This window comes from Lepeophtheirus salmonis, chromosome 7 (assembly GCF_016086655.4).
Source record: "Lepeophtheirus salmonis chromosome 7, UVic_Lsal_1.4, whole genome shotgun sequence".
Classification (NCBI taxonomy): domain Eukaryota; kingdom Metazoa; phylum Arthropoda; class Copepoda; order Siphonostomatoida; family Caligidae; genus Lepeophtheirus; species Lepeophtheirus salmonis.
In genome coordinates this window covers 15,716,106-15,728,163 of record NC_052137.2, presented here as the reverse complement: position 1 = coordinate 15,728,163, position 12,058 = coordinate 15,716,106, and the positions used below count along the sequence as shown (strand labels likewise).

The window sequence follows — 12,058 nt, the reverse complement described above, 5'->3', positions numbered from 1 at the left end:
CAAAAAATTATTCTGTTCATATTTTTCATATATTATTGAAGTTGGTTTGTAGGAGGGTTTGTCATTTTTTGAGAAATTACTATTGAACGGGATCCCGTTAGTAAATTATACATACTCTGAAAGGTCAGAATTTATTTGTATACTTTAAGGCAAAAATGTAATTTGAAAATAGTTTTACATATTTATTCTCATTTTATTATCATCGCTTATGGTCCGTGGTTATTCCGATCCGATCCACAACAAAAAAAACTTAAATAATACGGTGATGAAGAATCTAAATTTTTGGGTGTGTATAATTGTGAAATACGCAGTCCCACCCACGAGCTAAAAGGCTACTCTTGTATCACTAAAATATATGTAGGGTAAATACTCAATTACTGTTACATATCATTAGTATTGGATCGGGCCTTGGACAGATTTTCCAAACCATCTTCTCCCCCCTTCAGTCCTTTTTTATTGGTCCCATCTCTTTTACAGTTAAAAGGTCCTAGCTATATTTTTACCTTCTTCACTCCTTGTTTGGATTGAAGAATATAACATCAAAGGAAATAATGAATTATAGCTAGAACCCAATAATACTTGTGTATTATACGTTCTAGCCACACTCATCCTACTTTAAACTTAAGATATCTTGCTTAGCTTGTATCTTTGAAAGAGATTAGTCTGAACAGCTAAAATGACAAAATGTTATTAGATAGAACCAAGATACTTAGAACCTTGTCTCTAAGTATCTTTTGATTTTTTAATTATTCTCTATCGTTATATTTTTATATTTGGGGTCCTAATGAAGTCATCCGTGGTGCTTGTAAATTTTCAGTGCGAACTAAAAACTGTTACTTACTAACCTTGTTATTATAAAATAGGTTATTGGTTTCCAATTTTTTTTTAGTTCGACCCTTAAAATATGTGCCTAGACAATGTGGGACCCTACGCCTTTCATTAAGAGATTAATATATAATTTGGATTGCATTTTATGCAAATAGATGACAAAAGGTAATATCCATACTATAAAGGTAAATATTATAAGTTATTTGACTTTATTGATCAAATATATAGATTTTAATTTTACTTATTGAAAAATATTTTAAAAAATCAGAAACACAACGACAAAATAATTGGATATATTGTAAATATAAAATCAGTCAAATATGTACTACTCCGAATAATTTCAATACTATTAATTCTCTTTTTTGCGGTAAATAAAGTCAAAATTGAGACTCACATCCAAATATCATTAAGGCTGTGGATGTGCATATAGGATTATAAATGAACCAAGGTTTAAATGTGACGAATGCTCACTATGCATTGAGAAAAGCAGGTCTATTCTAAGTATAATTTTGGACACAGCAGCTCGAAGATGATCCTCCAAGTTAAACCGCGATCTGAATTTATTTTTCACAACCCCTCCATTATGTCCCGTGCCCTATTTAGACTAAATGTAGAAATATTTGAAAAGAATTTGATGAATTTTGATAGGTAGGGGTAATTGAGAATTACCTTAACTCTTTCATTTCGTCATTTAATATGTATTCAGCGTTTATTTAAATTAATTATATATCATTAAATGAAGCTAATATTATTAAATAATTAAATGTGGGATTTTCCCTGAAAATAAATATATTTCATTTAGATGCAAAACCCTGAGAAATTCAGAGAAAATGGGATCCCGGGAGAGAAACCGTAGCATGTAAATTGTTGAAGAATATTCAAATAATATATTTACAGAAAGGTTTTTCTTCGACTATACAGAACCCCTCATTTAATTGTATCAAGATCATCATTGTCTTGTCAAATTATAGGGGGAATGCTTTTGGAAAGTGGGAATAACAAATAGGATGTATTAGTATATATTTTAGATACATTATCTTATTGACAGATTTATGAGTTCAATCGTAAATTAATGTAGCATCTTTCAGACAGCTTAAAATATCAATATATTATATCCTCCAAATAAAAATATACGACAATGAAGGAATTATGAATTAATAATGGTGATCGGTCAACTAATTAAGAGTAAATAATAAGAAATAAATCTCTGTATATCATCAATAAATCTCTAATATACATTGTTTTTTGTCGTCAGATGTCGTATGTTTTGTCTTCATTTTTCCTTATCACACGGTGTTACCTCTCAACACAAAAATACCCACAGTATTTTGTTGTCAGCTGTGGATTGCCGCATCTCACTTGATACGTCATAACTATTTCTTAATATATTCTTTTTGACAAATAAACAAAGTAATGCTATTTTATAATTATGCTTTTAGTCATGCAATATACTTTTTTATACAAAAAGACAGGAATACAATTTCTAGTTAATCCTGCATCCTTTATATAATATATTTATTTGCTAATTAATTGTTTCAATTAAGAAATTTTAGCTATCATACACAGATACAAATTTATATCCCTCTTTTAATAAAATATTGCCAAGGAGTATTATTATACAGTATCGAATTAAATACCTTGTCGATTTTAATGATATGTAATTTTTATTAAAGATAGTGAAGAAATAATATGACTGTGATAGTGTGGGAGTACATGTGTTATAAATGGCAGTTGGTATGATTGACTTATTAAACTAACTACCAGATAATTTTTCTGTTTCTTTTTTAATTAAAAGTTGTGTGAGATAATTAAGGTAACGACGTAATCAGTGTTCTGAACGTCGATCGATTGAGTTAATATTAGCTTCTTGTAAGTTATGAACAATTCCCAAACATTATTGAATAATAGTTCCAAAGTTGGAAAGAAAAACCTAAATACTTAGGAAAATCTGGAGGGAGTGGGCTGGAGGGGTTAACCCCCTCATATTAAGGAATATTAACTTTTCGAAAATAGAGTAATTTTTTTTTGGTAGATTTATTTCCTTAAAAAAAGGTAATTTGGGATAATTATATAGCATAGTAAAAAATTGAATATTTAAAATTGCATTTTTCAAATTTTTAGACAAAAAATTTAATTTTCGTGAAGAGCTGTAGATTTTTGATTTTTTTTAAAGATAGTAATTGAAATTCAAAATATTGAATTTTTTCAGAATAGCTATAGATTTTTGATATATTTTCCAAAAAAACAAAACCAAAAAAACATATATATATATATATAATCCTGCAGACCCTTCTGCTACCTACTGATTCTGGACCTTTTTTCTTTTTGGAGTTAAGGTTGCATTATACTATAATAGTAAAGACGTAATCAGTAGCAATATTACGTATGTTGGCGTAATATGTGCACTAAATCCTGTCTTTACGATGAATTTTGTAATAAAAATGTAAAATTATATGTTAAGTCCCAAATTCTATACCTTCAGCAATCGTACTCATATTATGTTTAATTAGGAAGCTTTACTCATTCCAGTCGGTGATTTACACATTAAAGGCAATCCATTATGTAATTTTGTGTACATATAATATATACGTTATATGTAAAAAATATGTAGTAACTAACTCTGTTGTTGTAGTTTTTATTCCTGAACACACAATAGAACGACGTACATTTATCGTAATATAAAATGTCAACACAAAAGCAAACCAGATTTTTTTTCTTAAAATTGGCTTTTTGATTACATTTCTATCAATAAATTATTCTTGTGAACCCGTTGGGTGTATCGCGAATTGCACATAGAGTAGCTAAAATTGAGTAAATAACCGATTTTATTTGTAAAGGACCTTATTGGGGTCAATATAAGTCTTTTGAATCAAATAAAGGTTCTAAAGTATAGTTAAGATTCTTGTGAATCTCAATGTATCATCCAAAAAATTTGAATACAAAGGCCATAAATGACTTAAATATGTCTTTGAAATATTAAGTCATATGTACATACATAATTTATGCATACAAGCTGTGATGTCTGTACAAGTTACAGTTTGTACAAGTTTCAATTACTTCGTCTTAAAATGCATTATTTGATAAGAAAATTGATCATTATAATTACCAATTATATATTATACCATCATAAAATTTTGATCTATTAAAATTACATAGGCATTAATTTAATGAGTAGTATAACTGTAGGCGTTTAAACTTTATACTGTGCCACATGATATTTATATTTTAGTCATTCGTATTAAAACAGCCAAAATAACACCATTAATATATCAATCATCCATGAAATATTCAATTAGTGCGATATCCTCATCCCAAGTATTCTAAACCCCTTATTTTAAATTATTTATCTCATTTTTGTGTTGCAATTTGTACAATTTGCTTATACAAGTTACAACTTGTACACAACATATACAGGGTAGCAATTTTAAATCCGGAACAAGTTTAGACCTAAATATCTTGGCAACACAGAAATCTATATTTATGAAAGTGTGTTCGTCAGACTAAGCGGACAAAACTGTTTAAGAACAAATACAAAATCTTTAAGATGTCTTCCGAATACCAACGCTGTGTGGAAATTATTGTATGCCGGGCTCCAAAGTTAATGATGCCAGAGTACTTAAATTGTTGTTAACAAATCCTGTGGCATGCTATAATTTTATAAATTGATACAGTTTGTGCAAATCGGGTAATTGAAACCAGATTTGTAAAAACTAACATTAATAAGATCTGTTTGGTTGAATGAAATGTGCTATCCAAGCTCGCCGTATCTAACCTCCTTAGTCCAAAAAACGTGCACATAAAACTATTGACTCCTTGTAGGCTTCCATTCCCGAGGCAGTGCCCATCATAGACAAGGAGTCATGTGCCAGGTTGGTGGTTGTGGTTGAAGCTGGAGGTCTTTAGTTTGTGTGATGTACTTCACTATGTGCCCCCTCTACATGTTAGAGCAACAGATTTGTGAATTGCTGAATTAATTGTGGCAGCTAAATCATATAATTTTCTAGATTTAAAATCCACATCCTGTAAATTTAGTAAATTAATAAATTGATATTTCCTACTATTTTTTTCAAGCTTGTTATTATGTTGACGCACGACTTATTTAAAATAAAAATGTTTCCTCTTCTCCTAAGTTCTTTATTAGCCACTCATAAGGGACATTCAAATAAATACATATGTAATGAATTTAGTAGAAGAAGTAACTCGTACTGCTAAAACTCAGCTCATCAAATAATGTCATCAAATCCTACTAAATTCTCCTATTAATTTGTATCTTCTTCCTTCTAACAGAATTCCCTTGTTATCTACGAAATGAACTACTAAATAAGCTAGAGGTCACTCTAACATGTAAAATATTATATTAATGTAATATGCTAGTCAATGAATACGTCGCTATTTCTCTATTTTTCACCCTCCCGTCTCGTTTGTCAGGGTAACAAAAACAGCAGTAAAAGGTTAGATTATTATTTTCCTACGTTTCCTCTCTCCCTGCTTCTCATGGGTGTAGAGGGGTGATTTTTAAAAAAATTCAATAATGGTGTTTTTTAATTATTTCTTCTTTACGGAATATCACATATCATTCATTATTATTACCTATCATTACGGTTGCTTTTATTATAATTATTATCAATAATATAATGATTAAATAATCCCTTGAACTTATAGACATACATCAAGGGAGTTCAATAAAAATAATCCGTTGTTCTAAATTATTTACAAAAATTATATATATTAAAAGGGAACATTTTCATATTTTTAATAATAATAGGCTAGTGAGTATGTGTGTATATAAATATATTTAACAAGCCTTGCGGGTACGCTTTTTAGTATACGTACGGGACGGTACGGGAGAAGCTATTTAAAAATTAAAAGAAAAAGAGAATATTTTGAATTGAGATCACGTGACTTATTTTTCCTTCTTGTTCAAATCTTTGTACAAGAAAAGGGAAAATATGTAGGAGTGTGAGAGAGTCCTCTATGATCCTAGTTCCCAATAGATAATTATTTGCATATATTTATTAGTCAAGAATTAAAATCTTGACTATTTGGTATTTTGTAGTATTATATTAGAAGTCATTTTAAAGGAATGAGTCTGTAGTTGGATTATGAATGAGTTGTGTAGATGGCGCTATACGTACACTACTTCATTGAGAAGTGGGCTGATGAAGGCTGTGGGCTCGTCATATTCTTTCTTTCTTCATTTTATCTTTTTTGTTATTATATAAAAGTAAATTTGAGTTTACTCGCCAAGGGAAGGCGGAGTGGGTCGGACGTCTTTCCCGTGTGATTAAAAATTGTTCATTTGATCGCTGTTTCAACGTACTCTCGTTAAAATAGAAAAAAATAATTCAAACGTCTTTGAAAAAGACATTGAGAAAACTGAAAAGTACGTACTTAGTTAAAGCAAAAGGATGCCTGGAAAGGGTAACTTACCAAACTATGCGGAGGATCGTCGGGAGGTGGACATTTTAGTTCAAGAGATAAAAGAGAATTTGAATTTAGAGAAGAGTCCCGTCACGTCGGCATCCTCTCCATCCTCATCTTCCTCCTCCGGTCTTAAATCTGTATCCTCACATCGGCGCTCAGTGCGACACTGCCCCTATGCCGTCCCTCCGGGAACTCTCAATGAAACCTCTCCCCTACAGAAATGGCGAGCAGCAAATCGACCACAGAGACGCCGTTATCCTAGCACATCCGCTTCCGAATTCCTAGTGGATGATCCCTTTCGTATGCTACAAGAACTGATAAGCGATGGATCCCTCATTAAAGAGGCTGTGCGTAGACTTCAACTCGGACTTAGTCCTAAATTAAGTGGCAACTACTACAACGATTCAGATGAGGACTGCCGCTCCTCTCCGGGCAAAAAACCCTACTCCTTCTGTCAAGTCACCACTGGAGGAATATAGATTCTAGAGGAATATATCGACATCGTCGTCTTCAAGCATGTGTTGTTTACTTACATATTTCTCTTCGTAGTTTTCAAAGACTGAACCTTTTTCCCTTTTCTTTCTCTGCGTTAATTTTTAATTCATATTTGTGAGGTAGAAAACAACATTATTATAATTATAAGTTATATTATACAAATTCATTCAGATTACTGTTGAGGAGGTATCATTCTATCCATCTATCCAGATGAGTGCAGTACCTCTTCCCCCTCTAATATTATAATATATATTATGTTCAATATTATCATTAATGTATTCTTATTATTTTTTTTCTTGATCTCACATTTAAATTATGTTGTTTCGTTCTCTTAGAGCTACTACAATTACATTATATTTAAGAAAGAAACTTACAGGATAATTTGTCTCTTATAAACACTTTAAAAAACAATATTTCTTGAAAGTAATTCGACATAAATATGTTACAATAAATTTTATAATTGAAATTTCCACAAAGTGCGTTGCGTTCTTTGCCTTACTCTTTATTTATAAATTATAATATGAAAATACATATCAGTCTGTCTTTGTTGTCCATTCTGTAGTATCAGAGAAAGTTGCAGCAGGCGTTCGATGGGGAATTACGTTGTCATTGAGTTTCATATTACATAGTACTGCTTAATTATTAAGGAATTTCCTGGATTTTGAACAAATTCTACTCTATGATGTATATTCTGCAAAACATGGGATAAATACTTCCAACGCAGTTGTGTTGATAATGACCTAAATCCCTCAGGCTTAGCTTGTCCCTCTTTATTCTTTTTTTTATCTTCTAGGCTAAACGTATAAATAATGATTTTGGAGTATCAAGTTATAGGTCCTACATCAAAAGCAAGCAAAAAGGATAAACCTACTCAACGATAATCATTAATTTGTGTTCCTTCAACTCCTACAACCCATGGTCCATGTTGATAGTACTTTATATACAGAACATTATATAATAATAATATGTTTATTCTACTAATCTTGGCAGCAGCTGTTATTCGCAGATATAGAGCGCGTAAAAAAAGAAAGAGGGGGAAAAATATCTAGACCCAGCCGACGCGTCTCATTGCACTTATTTCTTCTTTTAAAGGTGTGCGTACTATGACGCATTTTCTCTCTAACTAATATATCGTCATGCGTCTCACTACTATAATGTATGTTTTAATTATATTATTGTATTCTAAAGAAATCATCAGGACCGGTAGAAAGTATTACTAAGTAGGAGAACAAATACTTCATTCATTTGCTATTTAAAAAAAATACCATGCCTCCAGAGAGGTTCGAACTCTCGACCCCTGGTTTACGAGACCAGTGCTCTACCACTGAGCTATAAAGGCACATCCTGCAAATAGTTGATTTTTTAAATTATTTATTAACGTTAAATGGCAAAAAGTGAAGGATTGGTAAGAATGCTCAATTTTGTAATTTTTTTAATATACTTTCAGTTTCAATTATGATTAAATATACCAAACCTCTCTTTCTCTTATGAATACACTTTGTTTTTATAAAATAGAATTGAAGGGAAATAAGGGATGAATGAGAATGACAACTATTTATGACTATTCACCCCTCACCCACTCCCTCCTTCATCCACCATCGTCATTACTTGTGACTACTAGTTCTACTTCAACCAACAATCCCTCTTCCTCCACATAAAATAGAAAGATGTTGTTTGAAGTACGCATACAGCAGGGAACTACAACATCATATGTATTATTCTTCTATTAGAACAACCTCCCCATTTCTGAGGCTGTTCTTTTTTTCCTTTCAAACAACTCAACTTTTTCTATTAAAAATGTATGTATCTCTTTATATATCTCGCCACACGCACACAACATTTTTTCGAATACATAGAGTATCATTCTCGGTCAATCATTCCATAATACATAATATAATCTCAATACTTGTGTTGGGTTTTGAACTGAGACCGTTATTATTGTTCAAGGGTATATGCAGGGGGTAGGCTAGAGAGACTGTAGCCTCTCCCCTCCCAAATTAAGGAATTCTTATTTGTTACTAGAATTTTATTTTCTTAAAAAAGGGTCATTCAGACAAATTATAAAACAGAGCCGAAAATATAATATTTAATTTTTGAAATATTTTTCCAAATAATTTCATTTTCTGTGAATAGCTATGGATTTTTGATTTTTTTTCCAACAAATTTAGTAATATTTGAATTTTTTTCCGACAAATTTAGTAATATTTGATTTTTTTTCCGCAAAACTTCAATTGTTTCGTAATAACTATGGATTTTTGCGAAAAAAATTTCACAAAATCTAAAAACTGAAATTTTATTTTTCAATTTTTTTGTGAGTAACTTCAAAAAGTTATTTTTTGTAATGTTTTTTAGAAAAAAATTACCCTGCCCCCTCAAAAAAAAAAAAAAAATATATATATATATATATACAAACTTTGGTATGTACTGGTCTGATAGAAAATATCGATCAATATCGGTTCCAAAGAAAAAATTTGCTCTGGATTGGTCTCATTCATAGAGATGATGTACGTAGAGGGATAATACTTTGGGAAATTCTTTGAACTCGCAACAACAGATGAGATGATATTGATAGTTGAGTAAAACAATAGAAAACCTAGTAATTTCTTCTCTAATTAAGCTTCAACAATTCTTTAGTTTTAGTATTGGAGTTGTAAATAATACTGTTTTTAAGAAAAATAATTAGGCTTTTCAATCTTTTAATGATTTTGTCTCTGCTTAATCCTATCCTGAATCAAACTAGTTATTCAGACTAATTAAATCTATTTCAAAATGTTATGCAGGCATAAAATTATACCATTTGGGAAAACGTGTAAATAAGTTAATTAAAGGAACCAAAGTTCGGAGCTTACTCAAGAATCAATCATTATTGATTCTAGAATTAAAATATATGTAATCAGAATAATCTCCCGAATCCATCATCAATATTTAGATAACCTAAATAAAATTATATTTAAATTTAAAAATTGGAATAAATATTAATACAATTCATAAAGTTATCTATTTAAAAATACATTATTAGTCTATTGACATCTCTAAATTCATATAATTATACTAATAAATTATTATTATTTCAATAAACATTAAAAAATATGGGTATATAGGTCTATGTTTTAACATACTTAAATATTCGAATGTTTTGGTTTAAGATTTTTTTATTTTTTGGGCGGCTTCAACTACTTCTTCACATCATCACTTTATGTATTTCATCTCTGTGGTCTCATTTAAAATTTGGTATAAACCGATTCTATAGATGAATTTTGATGACGTCATTTGTATTTCAAAATTGAGAACATGGTAAAACACATCCCGTCATATGATATTAAATTTTTTCATAAATCATATTGAACAATCCAAAAATCAAGAGTGGGGAGAAAATTGAAACAAAGATTGAGACAAAAAATTTTGCCTACTGTCTCGACCGAAATGTCGGAGCCAATCGGTTTAGAAAAATCGGCTATGACCCAACAAGTAAAAAAAATATTATGATATTCAATAAGAATGATATAATAAAATTATTATGATTTAGCTTGCAAGAAAGACTTTTGCAATAGGACTGATAGGTTATCTCTTGGTCTCAGTCCAGCTTTATCGGTCTTCCTTCCGGTCTTCGGTCTCGGTTCTTTTTAATCCATGATAAGTTAGGTAAAAGTTACTTAAAACAAGGGACTTCACTATAAAATTCGGGCCCAGGAAATGATATTCCATAGAAACGGAGCTGCAATTACCTTATACGTAGAGTGCGTAGTACACCAAGTTTCAACAGGGACCCTGAAAACTCCTATAAAGGGCACCTCAGTTAAAAATGTATTAGTGCATAGTGAAGTTTGGGAAACCCGGGCTTAAGAAATATTATTGTTATCTTATAGTAGGGGCCTGACAAGCATATTAGCGGAACTGGGGATCCATAATCTACCCCACCCCTTCCCTCTTGTATTTACACTGTCTGGTGCCTAAAACCCCTTATCCAGATCCATATGAAGCCCTTAGCTATTTGGAACTCAGATACAACTAAATCACCCTGGCAACGTTCAAAAATCATTTGAAAACAAAAATTTTTTAATAAATATTTTATTTTATTTTTATATCCTATGTATATAGGAACAGAAGCACAAGAACTGAGACTGATACGTAATGTATTGCAGTCTTGGTTCTGGTCTCGGTTCGACTTTATAGGTTCCGATTCTACCGATTAAAGAACCGGAACCGTTTGAACTGCTATAACTGCAAGACCACTAAGGGCACAACCTTGTATATAAGTACTAGGGTTTCTCTCCTGAGAACCCAGAATATCGGGGGTTTGCTCGTAGGGTAAATCCAGTATTTAATTTTTTTCATAATATAAGCTTCGTTCAATTATATATATCCAAAACATATTAAATGAATACATAAGCACTCCATTTAAAGTTTTTATGATTTCAACTTGGTAAATGATGTGATGTCATAAATGATGTTCAACGGAGTGGAGCTTGCGGGCTTTATAAAAAATTAGCCTGTGCACAATTTGTGATTTTGATAAAAATGAAAAATATGAGAATTAAGTACACATGTATGATATGGGTAGAACTAGCTTAAAATTTTCTTCTTAAAGTATAAATTGAACCACTTAAATTGTACTGTATAAGTTATTTACTAACGGAAACCTGTTCAACGACAATTTCCTAGGAAATGATAAACCCAATACCTTGAGATACAAAATCCCCAACATCCGAATTTTCCTAGATACGAGCCGGATTCTGATCAAAAACTTTTATGTTATGTCGGTCCTTATTTAAGAATGTCGACTGAAGTCCCTTCCAGTTTAATCTCTAGGGGTGTGGATCACCTGAATTTCATCAAATAAACTTTTCCCTACCTCCCAACCCCCAACCAAAAAAAAATCTTATTTAAAAAATTTCATTCATAGCAATGTTTTTTTTAGGTCAAGGCAAAAATTCGATGATTGGGGGAGGCGTGTACAGCCCCTCTATCCCACCCACTGTGGACACCCTTGATCTTGGTTCTGTTCAGCTCAGTCCTCCCTATGAGTCCTAAAACGTATAAAGTTCGGTTATTGATGACGTCACTAATATTTTTAAAAAAATCAGTTCTTGTACTAACAGTCCGAAGGACCAAGCCCCAAGGACTAATAATACCATTCTTAATAATGAACTGGACTGAACAAAATAAATATGGACTGACATACCACTAGGGAGAGCCGCTTCAACCTTAAATTTTCCATGCTATTTTTTATGTGATAAATTCTTTTCCCTTACGAACTCCGTCAAGGAACGAATTTAATTCGTAGTCAAGGTATGACTGTATCTATAACTAA

The 12,058-nt window shown here is 31.3% G+C and overlaps 1 protein-coding gene and 1 non-coding gene across 2 annotated transcripts; one reads left to right on the top strand and one right to left on the bottom strand.

Moving 5' to 3' along the window:
• The first annotated feature begins 6,056 nt into the window (after positions 1 to 6,056).
• Positions 6,057 to 7,213, top strand: LOC121121736 (uncharacterized). Its single transcript, XM_040716707.2, has one exon. The coding sequence runs from the start codon at positions 6,237 to 6,239 to the stop codon at positions 6,729 to 6,731; it is 495 nt and encodes a 164-aa protein (XP_040572641.1). The 5' UTR covers positions 6,057 to 6,236; the 3' UTR covers positions 6,732 to 7,213.
• An 801-nt stretch (positions 7,214 to 8,014) lies between these two features.
• TRNAT-CGU (transfer RNA threonine (anticodon CGU)) lies at positions 8,015 to 8,086 on the bottom strand. The gene has a single exon. It is a non-coding gene; the product is annotated as a tRNA-Thr (tRNA).
• Positions 8,087 to 12,058: the final 3,972 nt, after the last annotated feature.

Coding starts and splice junctions, on each gene's coding strand:
- LOC121121736 (XM_040716707.2), top strand. CDS start 6,237: ATGCCTGGAAAGGGTAACTTACCAAACTATGCGGAGGATCGTCGGGAG.